General features: G+C 36.8%; 1 protein-coding gene across 3 annotated transcripts in view; it reads right to left on the bottom strand.

The window, feature by feature from the left end:
- Window positions 1–25,938, bottom strand: part of NOL10 (nucleolar protein 10) — a 60,843-nt gene that overhangs the window by 7,077 nt on the left and 27,828 nt on the right. Inside the window, exons 14-22 of one of the 3 annotated variants that reach the window (XR_005955997.1) lie at window positions 18,094–18,220; window positions 17,074–17,153; window positions 16,797–16,895; window positions 16,112–16,201; window positions 14,237–14,410; window positions 13,604–13,851; window positions 8,173–8,275; window positions 4,228–4,721; window positions 629–1,120 (exon numbers count right to left, since the gene is read on the bottom strand). Coding sequence is in view for 1 of the 3 variants with exons in the window: in XM_041477903.1 (XP_041333837.1) it covers window positions 4,602–4,721; window positions 8,173–8,275; window positions 13,604–13,851; window positions 14,237–14,410; window positions 16,112–16,201; window positions 16,797–16,895; window positions 17,074–17,153; window positions 18,094–18,220 (1,041 nt within the window). In the remaining 2 variants the exon portion in view is untranslated. Of the gene's footprint in view, window positions 1–628; window positions 4,722–8,172; window positions 8,276–13,603; window positions 13,852–14,236; window positions 14,411–16,111; window positions 16,202–16,796; window positions 16,896–17,073; window positions 17,154–18,093; window positions 18,221–25,938 lie in introns of those variants that run through there. The other 2 variants (XR_005955998.1, XM_041477903.1) reach the window with 2 other exon arrangements.

The raw sequence follows: 25,938 nt of genomic DNA, 5'->3' as shown, positions 1-25,938 counted from the left end.
CCACTAATTTGATCACAGGGCTGGAACAACTCTTATGAAGAGAAGCTGACAACTGGTGTTGTTCAGCCGGGAGACAGAAGGATTGGGTTGACTTTAGATTACCTTCTCACCTTTCCATAGCTAAAGGAGGCCCTCAAGAGAGCTGCAGAGGGACTTCGCACATGGGCATGTACTGAGCATAGAGACAGGACAAGGGAGAATGGCCTTAAACTGAAAGGGGGTGGGTTTAGGTTAGATATTAGGAAGAAATTCTTTACTGTGAGGATGGTGAGGCACTGGCACAGGTCACTCAGAGCATACATGGATTCCCCATCCCTGGCAGTGTTCAGGGCCAGGCTGGATGGGAGGCTCTGAGCAACCTGGTTTAGTGGAAAGTGTCCCTGGCCATGGCAGGGGGCTTGGAACGAGATCATCTTTAAGGTCCCTTCCACCCCAAATGAATCAATGACCTAGAGGTCCTTTAAAATTCAGGAATTCCTTTTCTTCCAGGTGTGTAAACTATAAGTGGTGCTAAATCTTATTATTTTCTGCAGGTTTTACTATAAATTGCTCATTTTGGTGACAGAACTATTTCATGTTCAACACAAAGAGTCAGTTGTTGAGTAAAATGGGCTTTGAAATACAGAGATAATGATCAAGAGGTAAAATTTATTAATAGATTTATGTGCTTTCATTCAGTTTAAAATCCCCACACTTCTCGAGATCAGACAAAATATATTAGCTATGGACTCATGCCAAAATAAGTACTTAATCTTTAAGAAAGAGATAAAAAGATAAAACTAACGAGTGATTCAGTGGAAGGATGAGACAAAGGGGAAAAATTACTCCAGTCAATTAATGATACATGTTTCCTCCTTATGCCCTACAACATTCATAGAGTAATCAGGCTGGAGAGGTCCTGTAAAGTTCATTAAACCATTCCTCTTCCTCAGGGAAGGCTCCACTACACCTGAAGGTACACAGACATTTATACCTGCACATCTTTAATCCAACATCACAAGCCTTTTCATGGACATTGCACAACCTCCTCAGGCAAGGAGCTGCACTACTTCATTGTATTCCTGCATCTCCAATATGGTCCTTTCTTCCTGGAATTAAATTATATTCCCCATTTTCAAACCTGGAAACATGAAGAATACAAATATAAAAGGCTGCTGCAAAACAAGATGGAGTAATCTGAAAACTGTTCCATCCTCTCTCACAACTCCCCCTGAAGCCTGGCAATCTCAAACCTGCTTTAAACTCCATACATAAACCCAACGAGTATAAAAATGTGCACTTACCTTTTATACATAGTTGCTATGTACGCAGGGTAATATTTTAAAATCATGTTTCTTTTGTTCAAAAAGATATTCAAAACAAGCAGTGTGGGGTACAGTGAATTTTTACACTGTTTTGCTTAAATTGGTAGATGCTCTTAATTTTAAACAATATACCAGCCACAGGAACACAGAATGATTCTTGGCTTGGTAACAGAATTTTGGAAAGAACATTAGATAATTACTTTTGGTTCAATGTTTGTTGAATGACTAATAGCCTAACTGATACAAATCATATTACCCGTGGAGTAAAAAAGTACTGAAGTATGGGTGACACATCAGACCTAGGTCATTCCTTTATCTCACCAGCATTTCACTCACATTTTATCACTATCTGTCCATTTATTTATAGAGAGTTTTTAAAACTGATTTTCACCACTAAGTTCTCACATATATTAAACAATCATACGAGGGTTTCCACGAGGCTACAGCATCTGATTGAACTTTACCTTAAGAGTATGAACCTTAAACGTTACAAAGGATCCCAGCAGCTGCTCAGCTTCTAGGAATTGCAATTCTGGCTAAAGACTGATTCCTGCAGTATGGAAAATGAAGTAACTGTGGACTGAAAAACATTAATGAAACCCAAGCTGACATGTAAAACGTGCCTGCTTTGGTTGCATGATGGAGTTAATTCATTTGCAATGATGTTGCATTAATGTACCAGCTTCTACTGAAACTTCCAATCCTCCCCAGAGAGCCGCTCAAGAACAACTGTAACCTGCTGTTAATCAGCTTAATCCATCTCAACAATCTAAACATGTTTCATGCCAGGTGCCTATGTGAACAGTGATGTGGACTGAGAACTGGCTGAATGGCAGATCCCAGGGGGACATAATCAGTGGCACAGGGTCTAATTGGAGGCCTGTCACTAGTGGTGTCCCCCAAGGTATAATATTGTTTAACTTATTAATCAATGACTTGGATCAAGGGGCGGAAGGCTCCTCAGCAAGTTCCTGATGACACAAAGCTGGGAGGAGCAGCCAGTACCCCAAATGGCTGTGCAGCCCTTCAGAAGGACCTCAGCAGGTCAGAGGGAGGGCAGAGAGGAACAGTTTCAAATTTAACCAAGGCAAATGCAAGGCCCTGCACCTGGGCAGGAATAACCCCGGGCACCAGCACAGGCTGGGGCTAGCCTGCTGGGAAGCAGCTCTGTGGAAAAAGGACCTGGTGGACAACAAGCTGTCCTTGAGCTGGCAGTGTCCTTGTGGCCAGGAAGGCCAAAGGTGTCCTGGAGTGCATTAGGAAGATCACTGCCTGCAGCTTGAAGGAGGTGTTTAAAGTGTATCCCAGCTTTCTCTGAGGTGAAATAAACAGCACGCTAAGGGCAGTTTACACGTGCCTTCCATCTACCAGTACAAAGCACACTCCTTTACTCATATAGGCTTCAACCTAAACACACATCAATACTACCACAATACTTACATTATGAATGTAAGTGCATGAAAAGCAAAACACTGACTTAAAACAGTCCATCAGAAGAATCTCAAGACACAAGAAATACACTCATTTTAAGCTGAAAGTTAACCATTTCAAACTCAATGCATTACCATCCTGCAGATCAACCACATTTAGTTTTTTACTGCTCTTGACCGCACACAAAATCATTGTAAAATACAAATGCCTTCAACCATAAATGCAGCTCTAGATCAAATATAATGGGATTTAGACCCACCATGAGAAGGAGCAAACTCTGCCAAATTCCTGCTCTTAAAATGCCAGTTCTGTCCACTCAGTCCCAACTCTCCCTGCATCAACCACGATGGAGGCCACTGTTCCAGTGGAGGTTTCCACTGTTAACCTTTCCACATTCCTACAGCCCTGTGTATGATGTAAGCACACAAATAGTTTCTAAGATATAACATCATGCTCCAGGGGAAAGATGCAAAAATAAAAAGCATGAGAAGTTTATGGACAATGCAGAAATTTGACAGCTAGAGGTAAAAAACTAAGTATTGAGAGACTCATCATTTAGTTGAATGCAAGGGCAGAGGTGATGACTACAATGTATGTTTTTAGAGATGAAAATATCAGGTGAAAAGGGCCCTTTTAAAATAAAGGCAGCAATATAATTAAAACCACAAATTAAAGCAGGTAAAATTAAGTCAGGGAGAAAAAAAAATTACCCATGTGGCTAATTTTTCTATCATCTAACAACAAAACAAACAAAAAAAATCAGGCTATGAGAAACCAATGCTTTTTACTGAAGTAATTGCAAATATTTTATAAATACTGTCCAAGAAACCTGAAGATTAATACCTCTCTGGTTTATAAAGCAAAACACTTAAGAACCTGTGAGTCTCTTCAAAAGATTTACAGTGACAAGGAGATTCACTGATTCTAGTTGGATCCAAAGTTCAGGTTTCTTTATCTAGCAAAAAGGCAATTTATAAAGGCTTTTAAAAAGCAATAAAAAGGTTCCTTCAGGGTCAAAGGTAAAAACTAATTTATTTGCTAAATAATGACCTACTTAGGTTCAAGGTTTTTTTAAAGTTATTTAACTAAACTCTTTTCTTGAAGCATAGGAGACTACTGGCATGGCCTTAAAGTGCTTGTTATGTGAACATACACCACTATGATCTATGCTGAACCATGGCTGGCTTTCCAAAGCAGAAACATCAGAACCAGGTTTTGTATTTACAAAATCTAAGTTAAAAGGACTACGCTTCTGAGCTTCCCCTTTGTACACTGGTGTGGCAAGAGGTTTCCTTACAGAATGACTCTTGGGAACCCCAAGCAGGCATTCTCAATTGTCCCGACAACCATTTGCACCATGTGCTACTAAAGGCAACCCAAGACTACAAAGCTAAAGTCAGTTTCTGAAAAATACAACTGTGTGTCATCCTTCAAGAACCAGAAAAAATTGTTGTGTCCTTGTGAAGATAAGCTTTTAGACATAACAACTTACCTTTGATCTTTTATCTAAGCAGTCACAAAGATTTCAGAAACTGAAACTCACAGCTCTTAAGTTAAATAAAGACAAGCAGCCTTGTTGTATACATAAATTCTTATATAGAAAACATCCAGGGTTACACAATAACCAATTGCTGGTGATTTCTGAACAAATGCAGTTCACAGTGGACCATATTCATAGTGTCCTTTGGTCAGTACTTTAACTTTCATAAACTTTTCAATAATTAACACAAGGTTTAGGAAGTTCTGGTTTTGTGTTCACCAATGAATCAAAATACAAATCCATTGGTACTGTGTCCCAATTTGAAAAAGCCCCTTTTTCAAATGAAAAATGAGTTAAAAAAGTTTCTTAAAAAAACCCAACATAAATCAATGAAATAGTCGTCCTCTTCCACGCCGGCTCTTGAGATGACTGGCAGAGCGCCGAAGGGTTTTCCTCTCCTGACGATGTTGTTTCTCAGCTTCCTGCTGTTTCCTTTGCTGCTCTGACTGGAATATTAAAACAAAAATAGACTCAGGTTCCTGTAAATTTACACATCACCTCATTGTCCCAGTATCAATATATCAAGTCAGAATTCCATTAAGCAGATCTGGAAATGTTACAGTTAGTTGCCTCATGCTATCTTGTGTCAAACTCTAACTGTTAATTCTAGATATCCTTAGAAATTATCATTCCAAGTTTTTCAAAGCAAATGTTTAACATAAAGATAACAAAAACCAGTGAATAATGTATTTCAGATAGAAAAACAATGCTTAACAATCCACTCCATAATTTATGTTTAAATACCCTTAAGAACATCAATCCCAGTTTGTGGTTACTTAGTATCTACTTTGGTTAACTAGTGTTTTCAAGTTTAATTACAAAATCACACAACGGAATAAGCTGAGTTGGAAGGGACCCACAAGTATCACTGAATCCAACCCCTGGCCCTACAGGAGTCTCCCTGGCCAGAACCACACTATGTGCCCAAGAGTATTGTCCAAATGCTTCTTGAAATCTGTTTGGCTTAATATTGCACAATTTAATTTTTAAAAGGCAGAACAAGTAGGTAAATTTGCTGAAGCATACATGTTTCCTAAAACATGTTCTTAGGGGTTCTTTCAAGTGTTTGATAGACTGTATGCAATTCTAGAAGGACTTTCTGTATGAAAGTAATTCTAAATCTCTGCTCCTGTGGCTCATGATCTATTAATGTTTCTTCCCATAATAAAAAACCTGCTGGAAGATGTTTTGATGTACCATGTAGATGAAATGGTTCTTACAGCCACAAACTATTATTTTCTTTGGAAGACTAAAGCTTGTCTTTAAACTGTGCATAAACTGTAACTAGCAGACCTGAACTAGCCAAGCTCAGGCAACTGTCCATGTCAAAAAGTACTCCAGCAATTCGAGCAATTTCAAGCAGCCGAGGATAACTGCACTGAGAGTGTGACAGAGTTACCACTGTGGATGCAGCTGCATCCCCACTGCACCTCATTCTGCAACCAAGAGCATTCATGTCAGCTCATCTCCCAGTCTCCCATTCACACACCATTTAAATTGAGCTAGAGGTTTGCTTGCATGGACAGCATTTTGGCTGAGGTGAGATACAAACCAGTTTACCAAATACAGCAATCAGCCCATACTGGTATCGAGGCAGAAAAAGCTACTGGTTTTTAGACTTCGATGAAATTTATGAATTCCCATTTTCACTGCAAGTAGAACAGAAACCTACTATTACAGGTAGTTTCTTCCTGTCTCCAGACCTCTTCTGAGTCTTGATGAATCTTACTTAAGTTCATGTTGACAGTTACTCATAGTGTACTGAAACTGAATTACCTTGATCTGCATCAGAAATTTTAAGGTTTGGGGTTTTTAAATGTCTTCCATACTGTACCAGCAATATAAGTACTTTGGTATTTTAGCAATCCTGCTATTTTGTTAGATCTATTTGCTATGATAAAGCATATTGAAATTGAAAAATAAGCTGCCACATTGTAGGAACCATATTCCAATTCCCTGAAAACTAAACTGTGAAATATCAATGACAAACAGTTTAATCACTGGATCTGTCAGTGGTAGCTGGGCATCAGGAGCTGCCAACATACCACACCTGCAGGAGCCAAGTTCAGCCTCAGTTCCACTGACTTAGGAGTTGAAGTGACACCAACCCTATGGAAGGACAATTCTCTCCCCTACTAAATCTTTCCACCTGCTCCTAAATATGTCTGCCCTTTGAGGAAAGGGCATCACAAAGCAAAAGCTAGCATTTAAAATGACATTAAAATCCCTTTTTTGGCTTGTTAACTCTAACTCTTCATCCTCTGAAAAGGAGTGCCAAGACTGCATAGCGTGATGTTCTCCTAGCTCTCCCTGGTTCCTTCCTTGGGACTTCAGAAGATATACACAAAGTCTGTTTATTTAAGAGAAGACTTGTTAAGTCTTACTTTGTTATTCTCTTGATAGGAGAAAAATATCTCCACTGCAGATGCATTATTTTTCTTTAAATTAGATTTTTAAAAATCGTTTTAATGCAGATGATGACCGTGTACATATTTCAATAAAGCTGTATCAGTAAAGAGTCAGGAAAAGAAAATCCATACGTTTTAGAAGCACCATAATTGAAGAAAACCCCCAAAACTGTATCTTATCTGATGGAACCAAGTAAATTTGGCATTCCAAACCACTGCTGTGTCAGTCTTCTTCCTGCAAGGTCTGTCTACCTTGCTCTCTGTCAGTAAAAGGTGACACTTCAGACTGCACCACCAACTGCAAGAAACCTTGTGGCTTTGCACTTTGTAAGTTAAAGCTACTGTAAAAAAACCTGTGCTTTGAAGCCCTGCAAAGCCCATTTAATAAGCTACAAGACATCATCAGTTACAGAGCTGGTAAAATTGCCAGAAAGATTACCCTACATGGCCCTGCACAGGAATTTGCAACCTATTCCACAGTCACCACATATTAAATTCCAGCAATACAGGAATCAAAAATAGATGAAAAAGGACACGTGCAAACAGATAATAATCAGTAAACTAAGTAAGGTAGAAACAGCCAATAATCTGGTGGTTTGGTTTTTTTTTTCAGGCATATCCATCGTGACAATTAAATAACTACTTAGCCATTTTTGTGTTTTACCAGTGAGAACAGTATTTGACCAGTGGTAAGAAAAAATGTGTTATAGCAAAGATGTTTACCAATTTTCATCAAAGTAAATTTTGTCAGGTCAATTATCAATTCATATGGGTCTTCAGCTTTTAAACTGGATCCTCTCTTAAGTTCTTAAGCAATTTTCTAGTACAAACATACCTAAGTGTACTGCAGCAGTAGCAGATGCACATAGGCATTTATTTAACTGTCCCCACACTATAAAGCAATCACCTGTATACAATCTACAAAATCCTTTAGAATGGAAAATAAAAACCCTTGGGAAAGGTAAATAGGCAGCAGTTCAACTGCACATTCCATATGGAATTTGACAACCAGTATAGGACCAGAGCTCATTCCTGTGACCTGTGTCACATAAGGTCAATAATAAAGGTGGTTTGGAGCTCTGCTTCTATCATGCTGAGACCTCTCAACACGCTGAACCAAGAGAAAGCCTAAATTGCAGCACCCTAAGTTGCATTTGGATCTGCAGGCTGAGATCTGATCAGTGCTGGCACTGAAGTCAGCCAAGGCCACAAACTTCTGGTGGTACCTCTGCAAATAAACTATTAAAAGATGCAAGCCATTATTTTCCACCAGAACACAAGATTTTATGAGTGTTGCCTGAGTTATACGGGATAAACACAGAGTAGTACCGGAGGCTTTCATTCTCTTGGCAAGAACCTGGAGAGTTGGCAGCTTATAAAGAAATGAAGAGGGACATTTGCTCGACGGTTTTAAGTTCCTGTTCTTTCATGCAAAAAGTAAAGTTACTTGTGCATTATCTTAAAAATTATATATATATATAGAGCTCACCTTCTTTAATTTGAATGTTGCCTGTTTGCTGCCTACTGTGGTATCAGACACATTGAGTGTGCCAAGTTTTTCTTCAAGCTTTAAACGATCTTCAAGAGTTTTCCTGCAGAGAAAAACTAACATTAGTCCCTATTTTTGCCATCTTTTTACTTATCTTTTAAATAAAAGTTGATAATGCAGTCAGAACTAATCTCAATTTCTCTGAAACCCTGAAATATCATAAATAAAAAATAAACATTCAGGAAACAGAAAGAAAGATAAATTGAAATAATTCCCTCCAGACACTGCTTTCAGTAGAAACACTTTTAAAATTTATGTAAAGTTCATTGCTTTTGCTGCTAAAAATTAATATGATTCTAGTCAAGAAAGAAACTACACCCTTCTATTGCTATAGTTTTCTCTGAAATATGAAAAAAGTTGGTGATATTAAACTGCACAAATGAAAAAAGTAATGCTAGATATATTCATTTTTCTTGAAATCTTATTTCTGAATAGGAGACACTTTTGAGGGAAGGAAGTAAGCTTGACTATACACCCGAATGAATTAATCTCTGAACAAATCACTTCACTTCTTAATCCAAGCCCAAATGCCTGTTTGGACACTGCCCACAACAGTCTAAGTAGTTTACTGACTAAAAGAACAATATAAACAAGAGAAAGTGACAAAGCCAGACCCTGGGCCCAGGCAGGAGCTGCACAGAAGCATATGCCTTCAGGCCCAGTGCTTATCACCGAGGCTCTGTAAGCAAACTGGTGCAGAGCCTCTCCCTGAGGCACCAAGCTCCAGCATTTCTGTGGACAAGGGAGTAGGTGCTGTGACAAAACTGACCATCTGCAGCTCTCCGCTGAAGTTAATGCCCTGCAAGAACAAGCCACGGGGATGTGCCCCAGCTGTGAGCTGGTATTTAGTATCATGGTTGCCAACTTCAGTTAAGGTGGGCTGTAAAGTGGAACAGCTGAGGAGTACAAAACGCTTTGTTCCCACACAGCCTCCAGCTCAGGGGGAGGCAGGCAGGGACAGCGCTGCCTTCAGCCAGCCTCCCTAAAGGCACCTGGGAGTCCTTACACGGCTCATCCTTCTCCTATAATGTAGGTCCTTTGAGTTAAGTAGCACCCTCTGAGAATATGACATGGCTTGTACGATCACACTCTCTGCATGTGCTTAGAAAACATTCCCCTTACTGCAAACAAAATTAGTTTCTGCAATTTGAGATACTATTAGTGCCTCGTTAGCTCTCTCTGAAAAGGGCCAAGAGACATTTTCTGTACATTTTTTAAAGTGGAAAATAAATAATCATAAAAATAGAGATTATATATAAAAAAATAGCAGCCACCAAAGTCAACAGCATTTACTGTGTATGAAGAATTCATGGCTGGGGCCTATGCATGAAGTCTCTGAAGTCCACTGAATTTTGGTTAATGAGCCATTTTATGTAACAAAGACTTTTCAGATTAACAATGAAAAATTACTGTCAAGAACTACTTTATTTCTCATGACTAGGTACTTTGTATTTTTTCCTGTAGTATATTTTTCATAGAGTACATGTAAAAACTTGTTCCATCTGTGCGAATCGGAAAGACAAGCTAAGCCTTAGAGCTAACTGTGGCAGAAGATCAGTCACCAACATTGTGGTGGGATTTCTACATTCAAGTCCCATTTTCTCCCCTTTGAAAGTGAACTGGAGAAATATGGCTACTACCCAGCAATTATTTAGCATGACTGCCTAGACACTGCTTCAGTCAGGACAAAAATTAAAATGAGTAGATACTAGCAGCATGCTGTGGGGCTGTAATCTTACAGAACAAAACATAGGTATGGCTCTAGTGATCTGAAACCGTGCAGACCTCAAGTGATAGTGAGTTGTACATACTGATACACAAACAACAGCTAGGGTTTTTGTTTTGGTTGGCTTTTTTTACATCTTCCTCAACAAATTAATTCAAGGGATACATTCACAGCATTATGGGAAGCAAATTCCCCTGCCCTAATGTAAAAGCCAACCAAAAAATTACCCATGCAATTTTTTCTTCCTCATTATAAGAGAACAGTTTTTCAGGACTTCTCCTGTTATAAAACAGGAATATCTCTTTAGCAATACTAAGGAATATCATGTGCTTTTGTTGGCTTTCTTGGCCACCTCTGAAGACACATACATTAACTGTCATACCTTTAATAAAATATGACTACTATCGTTTTTGATTTTGACATGTTTTAACTTCAGTAACATACTCTTTGAAGTGACATCAAGTATATCAAAAGAATACTTAGCACACAGATAAAAATCCTTTCCTTTTATGGTTCCCTTTCAAGTTACTAGGTAGGAAACTTACGTTGTAGGGAAAGAAAGCAAGGATTTGCAGGTTTGTTGTGCAAGAGTAAGAATACAAAAGGGGAAAATTAAACGTAGATGGATTTGAAACAAGGTGTTTTATAGAACCACAAGTAAATTCTGCAGCTTTCCTGCATGGAAAAATGCGTAGACTGTCGGTCTAGAAAGAAATTTATAGTACGCATCACTGCTTTGAAAGTTGGGCTTGGAGCCGTGCTGAGTCAGGAACATGTCAAAAGAAACACCCAGTTTTATATAAGTCATAAACTGTTTCCTCAGGTAGAACATTATATGATTAGAGAGAAAAAGAACATCTAGCCATTAAATGCATAGTGAAGGTATTAAGGTACTTAATTATATTGGTCACAGACCATCATCCTGTAACTTGGATATAAGAAATCAAAGACAAACATGCCAGCCTCACCAGATTGTACATGCCACTACAGTATTTCCAGTTTTCAGTATGCTACTTCAATTAATTACTTTTATGCTGACTACTTATCACTGAATGAGGCCAGCACAAAACATATTTATTTTCTTCATAAAATTCTAATATGTAAAAATGCTTCCTAACCAAACCAAACAAGTTAGCTCACAACACAGGCTAAATCATTATGACTACAAAATGGTATCAGATATGCATTATATGAAACAGATATGCTGTTGATTTTTAAATTTCTTCTAAGAATTTGATGAACACCAAACTCCATACTGAGAACAATGCTTGGACGAACACAAAGGGGATCAGTGAGTATAGAGCTAATTGCTTAGACAAAGATAAAAAAACTCCATGTAAGTCAATTCAATGACAGCAACTCAGAAAACAAAGGAAGTGATGCTACCACATTCATTTTTTTTGGTCATCCTATTCTGTCCTCAAATTCCTCTCCTTTTTTCTTTTTTACATTTTACATTATATCCTCTCTGTGCATCTACTAGAGAAGGCATCTATTAGCAGAAAATCTTAACACAGATTCTCCTTTCTTTACAAGCAGTCTGTTAAAAGTCTTTTAATGGTTTATGTCATCACAGATATTCCTTCATCTACAGGAGAGATCTGTGGTATTTGCTTTTGCTTTACCTGGGGTGAAGAAATTATTTCTCTCCCTTAAACCCAGATGAAAGAATTTACTTTGTCCTGTGTCACACTGCATTATTTTTTTCTAAATGTTTCTCTTCCTTACAACTACCTTGGCTTATTTACTTGAATTTCCACACTGTTTTTCACATTTGAGCCTTCCATATTTTGAACAAAATGAAATCTTTATGCTTCAAATTGAGTGTCCTTGAGAATTTTCTTTAGAGCTCCACAGCTGAATTTGTGCAAAAGAACAGTATATGAGTAGTCTGCAGCCATACAGCCTTTTAATGAAATATTTCACTTGCACTGAGAATACAGTGCCATTTGACCAGTGTTTCAGGCTCCTTCCAAGCTGCAGCTAATATGACTATAAACCTAATCACATTGTAAAAAAATTATTTTTAACCTATAATACTTTGTCAGAGTACCCAGAGTAGATTTTCTCCTGACAAAGAAGAAAAACTGACAAAATTAACAAGTTACTTCATCTTCTGGAACAAAGAAAAAAAGAAAAATAATCAGAAGAAAGTTAATGGAAACATCTAAGGAAACTAAAAGTTCAGAATAAGCGGGTATATACAATAAAAAGAACAAAAAAAAATCTGTGTGAAATTACTTGCTGATAAAAAAACAGCTAAGGAAAACATGGCAATCAGTTTTGCTGAACTGCTATAAATCCCTATTTATAAAATACCACTATTTATACTTAAAAATATTTAAATATTTATATAAATAAAATTTATAAAACTTTATTTATAAAAATAAATTTATAAAATACCTATTTATAAAATACCGCTATTTCTACTTAAAAGAGGTCTTACAGGTACAACATGGAAATGGAAATCATACACCATCTGACTACAATAGGAACACTGTCTTGCTAATCCTTAAAAATCCATTTTATATGATCATTCTAGTTAAAAGGTTGAATTTTTATCAAGTGTTTCTTTATGTGTCTCCTAGAAATTCTCATCATAAAACAACTAGATTGTAGAGCAGTTATCAGTGACGTAAAGAAACAGCCCCATTGTATTATTCACTTTTTCTCTGACTGTATAATTTCATTCTAAATAAAACCAAAATGTTTATTATGAGATCCATCTAGCTCAACAACCCATTTCCAACATTAATCAAAATTCTGCTCTGCACCAGCTGTGCTGCAAAAATTTTGAAGCAGCTGTCTTGAAAGGTTTAATGAGTGTCTGTGCTCCAAGCAATAAAATGCTATTAAATCTCATCTTCTGAAGGGCTCAACTCACCTCTGGAAAAAACTAAATCAATGAGATTTGCAGTCACTGAGCACCTCAAAGCCAAATCCTTTAATTTAATGTGCTCTTTCTTTAGTTTGACATGCTTATCCATGTACCCATTATTTCAGATGATCATCAATTTAAGGAAATGAAAGAACCAAACCAAATCAAAAACCTACATTTAACAAACACACTCCTAGCCTGGTATTTTGTATTGCAAAATGAAAAACAGAAATAGTAAGTCCTGACATTATAAGGACAGTGTAGATTTTGAAAATTTCTAGATGCCATAAAAATACCCAAACAAAACAATGATTTTTTTACCATGTTGACCCATCTTGATTCTACTCCCAAAACAGTGACTACACATGTAGCATTCTAAACTCTTTTGGATAGTCAGATTAAAATCATCCAGTCTCTTAACCTCATACTGACACTGGTGGAGAAAAATAACCAGTCTCACAAGACATCACTGGCGCTGTAGAACAGCACTTCAGTAACACTGAGTAATGGATCCCCCAGTCTGACTCAGTAGTATCTTACTCATTTCATTTGTGTTCTGTCTCTGTCCTACTTTAAATAGTGTATTTGTTTATCTATAAAACAAAGCATTCAGTGACTATGTCACCTTAAGTTATACCCTTGGATCACCAAATGCAGCTTTACTAGCAAGTGCTTCCAAGTCAAAACACTGCAGGCCTGCACTGTAGGGAAGTACTTGAGAATCATCCACCCCCACCTATTAAAATAGGAACATTTATTTGTCTTACTTCATTAATTTTTGTTTTTTGGCAGAGTCTTTGAAGCTTCTGAATTCCTCTCCTTCTTTAATCTCAAAAAACTGAGGTTTTAGTAATGTTTGCTGATCCTCCTTGAGCCTTTCCTGCCGCTTTAGTTTTTCCTCTTGGCGTAAAAGCTTGCGCTGTTTCCTGACCTCTTCAACCCAGCCTTTTTCATCATCTGAACTCTCAGAACTTTCTGCATCACTTGCTTTTCCTTCTGGTTCTTCCTCCTCTTCCTGCAGACAAAAATAGTATAAAATAAGAAACCATCAACTAATTTTCTTTCCAAATCATTCCTGCAATTAGAGTACTGACAGCTTTTACACAGATAGAGCTGAAGAGAACTACAACTTTTGAACAAAAGCAGTAACAGCAAATAAGCTGAAAATATATTACAGAGTTGTTACCATTTACATATTTTATGTTTTTCAAACCTGTATTTGTGTAAAACCAGTATTACATCTAAAAACTAGATTAAAATTATAAATTACAATTAATTATTGCAGCTGATAAGACATTCTTGCATTGCCTCCATCTTCCTGGGGTGAAAAGTCTGAAAGCTTGAAAGAGAGGAAAAGAAAACTCCACAGGCTTTCTTAACCCAAATGGAAAATATTTTACCTGTCCTCGTGCTTCCAGTTCTTCTAAGATCTTTAGCTTCCTCTTTCTTTTCTCACTTATTTTAGAAACAAGTGGGTTAAGTAGCCTAAATTCTTCACTCTGCTCATCCACCTGGAAATCTGGATTCTCAAACATGACCTTAAAACGATCATCTTTGAGAAGGCTGGGCAGATTCTGGAACAGAAACAAAGCATGAGCAAGTTAGACAATTCTGAAACAGACATTAACAAAATAAGTAACACTTTTTCTTAATTAAACAAAATTAATAACCAGGATATGAAATTCCAGTTGCTTTATCCTTCCAGGTCAAATAAAAATCGAGATTTATGTTTATTGTACTTTAACAAAGATTGTTTTAAGCTACCTGTAAGCAAGAGTTTTTTAATGCACAGTACAGACACTTTAAATACACAATTACTAATATTTTCAAATAAATGTTTCTCATACATTCAGCCAGCTAGTCTGGAGACATTTGATATCTACTGACTAATCAGCAGTACCTGCAAGGCAAATATACTGCCTGATGGGGATGAGTCTACAACATGTAAAACAAATTATAAGGGTACATGTCCTTATGTAATGCTACTATTATTTTACTGTAAATACTTAAGAGGAAATGTTGTTATACATATTATAACACTTTTTCTTCACTACTTTCACATACAGAATGGAAAAGGCAATTTAATTCATGTCAAAGTAAAATGAACTCAGTGTAAATTATGCTACTGGTGAATTCAGAACAGTTCAAGTTACTAATTCATCTTATGAGAAGACCAGTTACTGTCATTTTAAAATCATTGCATACATAGCTTTTTAATAGAAAATGTTTATTTTTTAACATTGCTCAACTTATACCAGCATATTAATCCCACCACTGCATTAGGCTTTCATTGTTACTGAAGAAAAGGAGGGTGGAACTAAGGATACAGAAAACAAGAAGAAGAAATTTCAAAGATAAAACCAGTGCAAACGTGTAACTTTCAACCACAGCAAAATATTAAATCCCAAAGCCTAAAATGAATTGCTTGTCATAGGACTCTAATACGGTTTCAGAAAAATAACCTCTATGTACACTTTTATATACACTCTATTTAGTCCACTTAATAACACTATCTCTGTGTACTCCAAGAGAAATCAGTTCCCATCTACTGAACTCTCATTTAAGTTTCACCACCACCTATCTTTTTAGTAGTTCATCTTTCCTACTAACCTCAACACATAAGATTTCATTATTTATCACATGCAGCTAGTGTCTGCCTGTCATGAATGCTATATTCCTGTGAGAATGAGCACCTATGAAGTGTTACCTATAAAAAGCCACCCCCCCACTAGATATTAACATTTACCCATTTCTTCAACTAAAAACTTCTCATAGCGGAGTAATGGATCACTTTTAACATCCAGAAGAACTCCTGTTGCATAAAAGCAGACCTATTTTGGCTATTCTATTCAATATATTTAACTGTATACACAAAAAAAGGCAATTGTATCTTAAATTTTATAGACAACATCTATCCTGTCATGGTCACCACCAAAATACCAAAAACAAATACAAACAACAGGTCTTGTTTGAAGAGCTGTGGTATTGAGGCTGCATTAATCAGCTTTTGGAGTCCTGTGAAACCCATATTACCTTCACAGTGAGTATTTAATCCTTTTTAGCTTCAAGTTACTATATGGTCTTTTTTGCGCTGCAGCTATAGTGAAATACATCTTAAAGCCACCTACCAGAGTAAGTTGTTTATAAGAAACAGAACCAATGGTATATTGAATCTCTTTGGCCAAACAGCAATAACAACAACAACAAAAAAAAAAAAAAAAAGCATTGCTAATTCTGTGCTCCCAGCTAGAGAATTCAGCAAAACAAGAGCTCACCTTTTGTTTTCTTTTTTTACTAAACTGTTGCTCTTCTCCTTCTTCTTCAATCAGTTTGAGTGCAAGTTCTTTATTAACTTTTGGGAGTTTCTAAAAAGAGGAAAGCAATTCATAAATTAGCCTTTTACACATGCAACCTACATGCTTTACATTCTTACAACTGTTGCAGAAAAGTCCCTTGACTGGTTCCAAATATTTCTAGGTATTAGTAAAGCAACTGCAGTTAGAGAAGATTTAAGAACTTGTATATTATTTTTAACTTCTAATGCATCAGCTTTCGAACTTTAAAAGCAACTCTTTCTCCTTTTATGTTGAACAGATCCAATCTAGAAAGTTATTAGTTATAAACACAATACAATTTTCATGTATCTCTTTCCAGAGTATCATGTTTCAGTGGCTTAAGTAATTTAATGAGAGAAGTATAAAATGCAAAGTTTTACCAGTGGATTATTTGCTCAAGTGGCAAATGAGATGAGACCTGCTCTTTTAGTTTGGTATCAGCATTTCAAAATGATACACATGAGAATTTTATGTTTCCATTCAAGAAGTTCTATAAATTATTCTGTGTATCCAATGATAAACAGATTTAAATCCTAAGTCACTACATCTCTAAGATACACTTAGGAATATATTACTCTTTATGAACAGTTTTCCCCAAAGTATACTATTTATTTCTAGGATTTACCTTCAATTGAACTCTCTGTGCACGAGTTTCTTCTATCTTTTGCCTTATTTTCTCTCTTCTATATTCTTCATAGGCAAAGGGGTTGGCCATCATTTTTGCCTTTGAACAAGCAGGAGGAAGTAAAAAGAAAATACCATTAATGCAGGACACAGTCCATTATCTGGACGGAAAAAAACTCCAGACAAAACAAAAAAAAACCACAAAAAGACAAAAAAAACCCACAGCACATATATTTTATTGTTAAGAATAAAAATTGACAAGATTCAGCCTTAGTTACCTTATGATAAAGTCTTATGTCCATGAAGAAGCCATGCATATATGCTCTGAGCAATGATGATCCAATGAGATGAGCAAGGCCTAGGAAAAAAGTTCCAGAGAATTTCCAAGAGCTTTCATATATAAAGAACTTCTATTCCAAGCCAGCCACTTCACTTCCTTAAGATAAACAAACACTGCCAATGCAAAATATCAATCTAACAGTCACAATCATGACATCAAGACTAAGTAAAACTGTCAATAAGAAACACTTTGGCCAGCAAAAAATTTTAGGCTTCTTGAGAGCAACCAGATCCAGTTTTCTTGTCATAATACACATTACTGAGCACTTTTAAAAAATGCTCACATGCACTATGTTCTATAGAACTTCACAAAGAATTCCCATAGGTGTTTGATAATCCCTTTTTTAGTGTGATAGAGAGATTTTTTAATTAAAGTGTTTTGCCCTGCACCAAACCCAACACTCACAGTCAGAGGTAAATTAAGTAAACTGGAGCAAAACATTGTGATCAAATCATGTAATGGACAGAAAAAGAACTAACTGCCTCAGGACAAGGTTGCTTACCTTCTCTGCTATATAATTTTCAGTATTTCAATTTCTTAAAACTATTAGCCCTAGAATGATTTGTATTTTCTGAAAATTACTACAATCAAATACTAAATTCAAATTCTATTGCAGCACCTCAAAAATATTTTGACTACAAAACCAACTTCTCTTCCTATGCCTTCCATGTGGCATATGAAAGCACAGCAGGTTCCCAGATGTATTATATCAGCAAATATCAATCACCTTCTTGAGATAAAAATCTGAGAAAACAAGTGTCTTGTGTTATACTGGCTGGGAACCAAAGAATTTAGAGCCTCACTCTGGAATATTAATAACAAAGAAAACAAGAGAAAACTACTGTCAGTGAATTTCTAGCAGTCCTCATACATCACACTGAAATTACAAAAATCAGATGTGTAAATGTTCAAAAACTGAACAAAGAAGTCAGCCAAACAGCGTATACAACTGTTTTACCTAAATTTTCAAGGTCTTTTCTGGTAACAAATTTGTAATCATCATAAACAGTGCTTTCTGGATTCTCTTCCAGTTCTTCAGTCAAGTTGTCCAAGAAGGAACACCATTTTGGGGCAGGTCCTAAAACCTGTGGATATTACAGAAAGTTATAACATTGCATTTTCTTACAGAAAAAGCCCACAATAAGGCTCTTGGCTACTGTGCTACAAACAAATTAATCCCACAGCACTTAGAGAACACAATTAAACCTATTGTTTGCATTACCAACAAAGAGTACTATAGATGATGTAAGTGTTATTTAATTTAGGCCATTTGAGACCAGCCAATCTGGAGGTTTCAAGTGGTCCCAGTCTGATCAATTTTTTTAAAGCTTAGAGCCAAACATTATAGAAGAAATTACAAACTAATGGCATCAGACAGTAACTAATTTGTAAAGTGCTGCTAGATCTTGAACTCGTTAGGTTCACTATGCAATCATGTTAAATCCTGCTTTGCCCTGTTTATCTTAATTATAACATCACACAGATGTATTTAATGTATTTTTATGCAGGGATAAACCCAGACTGTATGAACAGATAATAGGAAATATTAAGAATACTTGCGTATTTCCATGATAAGGCAAAGGATTTGTTTGCACAATATTAGGTAGTACTATCAGTGTATTTTTCCATATAAGTTTACTCCAATTCCCTAAGTTAAAAATCAGCTCCCTTTACTTTTCCCTCCCACTGTTCTGATTGAGATTCCTTTCCATCTTGACTCATACAGCCACACTCAGCTGTTCCAGAAGTCTTATTTTAGTAGGTGAGTTAGCTGCATGGAAAAATCTAACAGTGCATTTCTCTCTAGAGTAAATGAGCTGACATTTTAGAATGTTAAGTGACCAGTTAAATCCCATAGTTGGACTTTTAATGAGGTTTCTGATTTGTTTGCTAAAAATTCATGTTATAAACTCCAGTCAACCATATGAATGCTTGTGATACAACAACATTTTAAGATCCCATTCAATCATTGAAACAACTAGAAGTGATTTTATTTATTTAACATATACATAGTTTATTTTAATGTGATTGGTGATTAACAGTATGAGATAATGCTGTTCATTTAAAAAGTGTGTTCCTTCTAATTCAGAAGTTTTCTTCTGAAGACAGCTACACACAAAAAAACTGTAAAATTGTGTTCTGGACCATAACATTCTATGTAGCATATTCTTGCCTGTAACACTCCAGAGAACAATATTTTATTCTAGCCCACTATTGTCTCTGTATTAAATACGATTTATCTTCCTAAGATCTCAGCCCTAGCTGAGAACCATTACATGCCAAATGAAAAGTGCACTTTACCATGCTGCATATTTCATTCCAATTACCAAGTGCTTCCAAGAAAATACTCAAGATGTCACTAACAAGAAACATTTTACCTACTTAATTGACCAAAATCCCCATGTCTGCTCCAGGAATAAATGACATATATAACATTCAGATTGACTTCTTGCCAACATTCCAGAAGCTTTTGTCTCCATCCAGATTTTAATTTTTTATTTTCCCCCAACACACTTATTTAAATGTCAAGCTTTAATATTAAAAAGAAAGCAGTCTAGATCTATTAAATGTCTTCCTGCCATTTAAGAAATCAGTTATCTATGCCTCATTACCAGACCATCAAAGCATGACTGGAGTGGAAGAACCTTAAGTTTACCTACAATTTTTAGATGAAGCAGTTTCTCTTTATTACTAACAAAAACCTTGCAGGCTGCTTACTAACTAAACAAAACTTCTCTTGTAATAAAATTTAAGGACAATATTCTCTCCTGTATGCAAAACCTCATACTAAGAGTAAAACCTTTCATGGGGCACAATCTGTGCCATCAAACACATGAAGCAAAAAAACTGAGTATTCACCATCATCTGTGGAGCGAATTGGATGATCAGATCATAGAAAACAAAGTGGGGGAAATGAGATAACTAATGGAAAAAAGTGGCAGCAGAATACCAGGAAAAAATAGAAAGTCCAACCATTATTAAAATTTCACATGTTAACTGACAGAAGGGAAAACCCTACAGAGATGTCTGTGTATGTTTATTACCTTATTTCCCCTTCTCCCACCCTGCTGAAACCACTTGCCTACCTATTCTAGGACAACTTAGGAGCTCTGCTTCATGCACTAAAATGAAACATTTTTTAAAGCTTAGGAAGAAATTCAAAAATAGAAACAGCAAACAGTATCAGCCACAATGACAAAACCATAAATAAGAAATGCCCTTCTTTTGCAATAGTAATCCTTCACACAATTTAACTGCTACTGCATTTTTCACTGCAGAATTTAATGGTCCACTGTCAAATAACAGCCGTCCCGTGAGGATGCTAAAAGCACTCCAGAATGCCAGGCTCCAGGGCTCCACCATTCCTGTGCCCAGGTACAACAGCAGCAATTGACAGGGATGGTCTGCACTGGGCCTCCAGGGACAAGGTGGGAGAAGTGAAACTGGCCTGTCTTCCCCAGTTTGTGACTTTCCATCCAGGGGCCACATTGCAACACAAGTGGAACCCCTTGGAGCTGCTGTCATCCAGCACTGGCACCACATCAGCCTGGGCTGCAGTCCTGTTAAAGCCACCAGAACAAAACAAAGCTGTGGAGTTTGCGTAGGTCAAGTAATATACTTGCCAATTTGGAGAGAAAAGGTACAAATCTACCACACCTCACAGAGAAAAATGCACTGAAATTCACAGCCCAAATAAGAAAGTGTTATGAGGTAGGTAATTGCATGCAAGTTAAGTGGTAGATATCATTTTTACAATATTCATTATATACCAAACAGGTTCTTCTGCGAGTTTTAGAAAAGTTGCACTCAGCCAATGGGAAAATCATTATTAAATGAGTGCACATCTATGCTCGGCTTTTATCCAAATACTTTTTAGCACAGGAAAACCAGACATGAGCACCAACAGTGATCAAATTAATATTTTTTCCTGTTTTCATTATTATTCTGCTTTCTGTAGGATAACCACTTCTAGAGACAATTTCTGCCAACTGCTACTGAAAGTCAGTAAGATTGCTTTGAAAATGTTTCTGCCCATCAAGAGAGGAGCCTCACCCACCAGCAGGGCCCAGCTGGCAGTGAGTGAGGGGGTGCTCTGTGCTCTGCTCCCCTCGCAGAGCCTTCTCCTTCACCAAGTGGAAACAGCACCCAGGAGGTGACCACGGCACAGCTGTCCCTCAGTGCCCCACCACACTGCAAGGCAGAGTGACAGATGGGTCACACCAGTGCCCTCCTCCCCACAGCAAAACTTACCACTACAGGGAAAATGCAGACACCTCACCCCGCCTTTCATCTTATTCCAAGCCATAGGAAGTACAAATATGGACTTAATAATTATTCGTATTGTGATACCTAGTATCAAATTTTTCCTACACACATTAGAATACTTTACTTTACACACAGAAAACACAAAATATGATGAGTCATCTAGCATGCAGCTGAGCAGAGACAACAAGTCCAAGACCAAACTGTCCAAGAAATAGAAGAGAAAAATGTCCACAGAAAAATGTTTTTAAAATATTGTCAAATAACTTCAAAAATCACAGCTCTTTGTGTTCTATTCTACAATATGTTTGACTTTGTAATCTCGTGGCACCACAAGTCTTACATGGTACATGATGTTCTTCTGGCCATGCTTAATTCCTGAGCACTTCAGTAGAAAATATCATCCTGTCATTGGTCTGTAATTCTCCTAAAATCAATGAACCCTAGAACAGCATAGGTATTATTCCCAGCCCACAATGGACGTTCCTTATCTTCAATTTTAAACACCACACAGCACTTGTACACTTTTAATCACCACTCAACAGTTTGACAGCCAGCTCTGCAGAGCTCTTAGAGCCACAAAAACCTGCCCTAATCCTAACTGGTACTAAACATATTCAACAACTTAAAAGAAGCCCAGGATGTGTAAAAGCTTCCACAGTCAGATGTCAAGAGATTTAAATTAAACTACTATGAATGCACATCCAGACAAGTTTTGTTAAGTATCTGTTTGAAAGTTTCTGAGACCAATTCTACAGGAGTGACTGAACAGTTGCTCTTTTCTTCTCAGGGAATAAAAACAGGTTCCAAAATCTGTTTTTCTGGATGTTAAACAATAAGTTCCTGGAAGTTTTCAAACAAGGCAATGATAAACTCTTCAGCAATAAACAAGATGTCAAAATATAGTAAGACTCAACCCTCCCAATCTTCACTGGTTTATTTTAGCTACCAAAAATACGCAAAATGCTCACAGACAGCATTAATCGGATTTGAAAATTATTCAGTAGAATTTGGAAAGTTTAGACTGTCCGAATTTCCTCTAGAAGACTTAATGCAAGTGGACATCATTTAACCACACAGTTCCAGAGGCTTTGGAAAGCAGAGGCATTATTTGCTGTGGCTGCATGACATTCAGAAAAATTTCAGTTTCACAAAAATTAACTCTGTAAGGCCATATCATGCCACACCACAGTGATAGCGCTAGTAACAAAAAAGCATGAAAATACATCCTATCACTATTCTTTTGTATTTTAGAAGTAAAACCTTTTGTCAAAAATCTATGTGTTGTGGTACCTTCTACACATTTTGACTAGGACCATTATTAAGTAGCAAAAATGTACTAACTAAATAATTCACTGCCATATTATTTAAATAACAGTGATTACAACAAAAATAACACATATTTAAGGTCTTCAACAGATCTTTAGGTACAGTGTATTGTGTAAAATTATGAATGAGTTGGTGGTACGTTCCATTTGCATTCCAGTACATGTGAATGCAAACTGTAGCAAGGACTGTGAAAGACAGCAAGGGGGATTTCTGAATCAGTAATGCTTGCACAAGAATGAATACATCACAGAGACACTATAAACTAGAGCTGAGCTAAGCATCAGAGGAGTGTGACTCTTAACAACTTTTTTAAGCGGAGATAATGGGGAACAACCAGTAACTAATTTCAGATGAAGTCTGAAATATTCAAGAAAAACATTATGCAATCTGAGTGCTTGTGATAAGATGGCCTTGACTTCACAGTCCAAGGTGGCTCATCCATTCCTCTTTTCCCATTAAAAAAACAAAACCAAAAATAAAACTTAAAGCACTTCAACAAGGAGAGATTATTTTCTAGACTATCATTTCTTGAAACTAAACATAGACTTCACATACATATTCACCTACAGGACAAAAAAGAATTCTTTGGAGAAGACAAATAGTAACCCTAAAATCTTAATTTTGTTTGTTTTTTAATGAAATTGCACAATATGAAGCATTTAAAACCTTTAACGGGATATAATTGCTGGAGAAAGCAAATGCACATCTATGCATGCATACCCACAGTTTCAATCACACCATTTAACAGGAGAAAGATTACAGAAGGTCTAATGAGGGAGGTAAAAAAAATAAATTATGATCCCCAGGGTGTGAGCAGTGATAGAAATGTGCAATTGCATTTTAAACATAATTAGCTCCCTAATTGCATAGCCAAGTTTAATTAATGCAATTACATGAAATATTAATTACTATTCATTTTAAGAGTATTATTTTCAATGTTTTGTTCTCTAATTTTAAGAATTGGACAAATCTCAATATGTAGTAACTTTGAAAAGTTTCCATCTAGATACATTGAGAAGTGAAGAGAAGAAAGAACACCTTGTTGCACCTTGTTAGCAGTTAACATTAAATCAATTGCAACTGGTAACTCCAGTAAACCCAGATGGATCTTTTCTAGCTTGTAGATGAGAAAAGCTGCAGCTCTCTGTTCTTGTTACTATGCTTTTGGCCTTCAACCACAGCCAGCCCAAGAGATCAGCTCATGTTAGGAAGGAGCCTTGGGATCACATTATCTTGTTATGTTTCTGTCCACCACATTTCCAAACACAGCATTTCCCATAGCAACCAACGTGCTCCAAACAATTTGTAATTTTGAATTCTATCATTCTCTTGTAATCTTCATTTTTCCTATGAATGCTCTACAATCAACTCCAATTATGCCTTGTTAATCTCATAATTCTATTTAATGGACTGAAGAAAATTCTTTGATTCTCTAAATTAAATTGGTTTGGGGAATAAACTGCAAACAAATTTCCCATATATTCTTCGTAATTTCATGCTTTCATTCACCCTGCATCACACAGTGTATATTTGGTGCTTTTAAAGACATCAAGTAGCTCAGTGCAGTAGAGACATGACCAAGAGAGACTAAACAGCACACTCTCCCCTTCTGGCATACTACTGACAACAGCACTCAGTTGGTTTTAAGCCCACACACTCATAAATTCCACTGAATTATACAATGAATTGGCTCTTTCTCTCATCCTAACTCCAGCACATCCAGACATTTTTGGCACATTCATTAATCAGAGAGGTTGAATAGTTGGTTTTCCTACCTTTCACTATGCTATGGAAGCTGCCAAATCAACTATTTGGAGGTTTTACTCCTTAGAGAGCACGTTTAAGGAAACATTGCTTTTAAGATCTTCCCAGTGTTAAACAAAAACTGCTGCAGGAACTTGCATGCATCTTCTAGGAACGAGATACTAAATCTTTCCAACCCAGTAGTTACCAGATAGTAAGTATTTCTTTTTCTAATTCTAAGTAGTTTGGCTTTATAGCGGTGGTTTGGTTTTGTTTTTTTTAAATCTCATATTCTCTGGTCTGACAAGTACTACAGTCAGTTAACCAGTCACAGGTCTGCTATCACTGTGAGTGTTCTTGGTGAAGGACACATCTTTTGAAGGAGACAGTGGTCCAGTTGTCATGCTGGGAAAAAACACCCTCAAGCAAATGAAGTTACTCCTTAAAACTGTAAATAAGATTACCAGAGTAGCTCTTTTCCTCACAAGACAAAAGTAAAAAGGGGCACTTCTCAAGTCATCTGTGACTTATCAGCCATGGCATTAGGAGTAGAGTCTGATGCCTCCACCAATGTCCCTATCATGTTTTAACATACATAAAACAAACACTTCATCAGTACTGCTATGGATCTGTTAATCATCAGGCTCCCTACATCTTTTAAATATTGAGACAAGGTGAAGTCAGAAAGATACATAGAAACTTGAAGTACAAGAACACACTACTTTCACATAAAGTCAACTAATCAAATGAAGCGCAAAAGGTAAGGGGAGAGCGGCTTCTCAAAGCATGTGTTACAACCATGACCTGCTTCAAGCATCTTCCCAAAAATATCAGCTGGAAATAATTCAAGAGTTACCAAAAGTCGTCCTTATTCTATGCAGCAGGTTCTATGGCATACCAGCTGTAAAAATGAGAGACAACTAGGTAAACTGCCTTAATACTGTGCAGTAAGTTCAGCTGGGACTCACTTCACTGGTTTTATTTACCTATGGACATGTGCTGATTGTCTTTCTTTATCCATGAAAAAAAAAAAGATGCAGATTAGGTATGATCAGCTGATCTAATGCCTTGCTGACAGTAAGTCAGGAACCACATTCTACTTTGTCCATCCACACCTTCCACATTTCACTAAGTGCTCTTACCAATTCCTCTGCATAGATTCTGGTACTCGTCAGAACCTTCATGTAGTCAATTTACTGTCCAGTGACTCTGAGTCACTGAACCAGCACAATCACCCTCACTACAATACCACCTTCATGGTTTACACAGTCTAACAAAAAACTCCACCCCATCATGATACATTAGAAAGAATAAATTCCTTGCTAAGTTCTTCCCTTGCATTTACCATTGGGACTACAGGAGAGGCAGACAAGGCAGTGGTAAGTGGGAAACTTCATAATGTCTTGGCCTTCCTTTTAAACAAGGAAAGAACTTCTACACAGCTTCCAACTGTTCTAATATGTTCAGA

This window comes from Pyrgilauda ruficollis, unplaced genomic scaffold (genome assembly GCF_017590135.1).
Source record: "Pyrgilauda ruficollis isolate IOZ18807 unplaced genomic scaffold, ASM1759013v1 scaffold42, whole genome shotgun sequence".
NCBI classification, from domain to species: Eukaryota; Metazoa; Chordata; class Aves; order Passeriformes; family Passeridae; genus Pyrgilauda; species Pyrgilauda ruficollis.
Note: the sequence above shows the minus strand (reverse complement) of the source record. Positions and strands in the feature narration are given on the sequence as shown.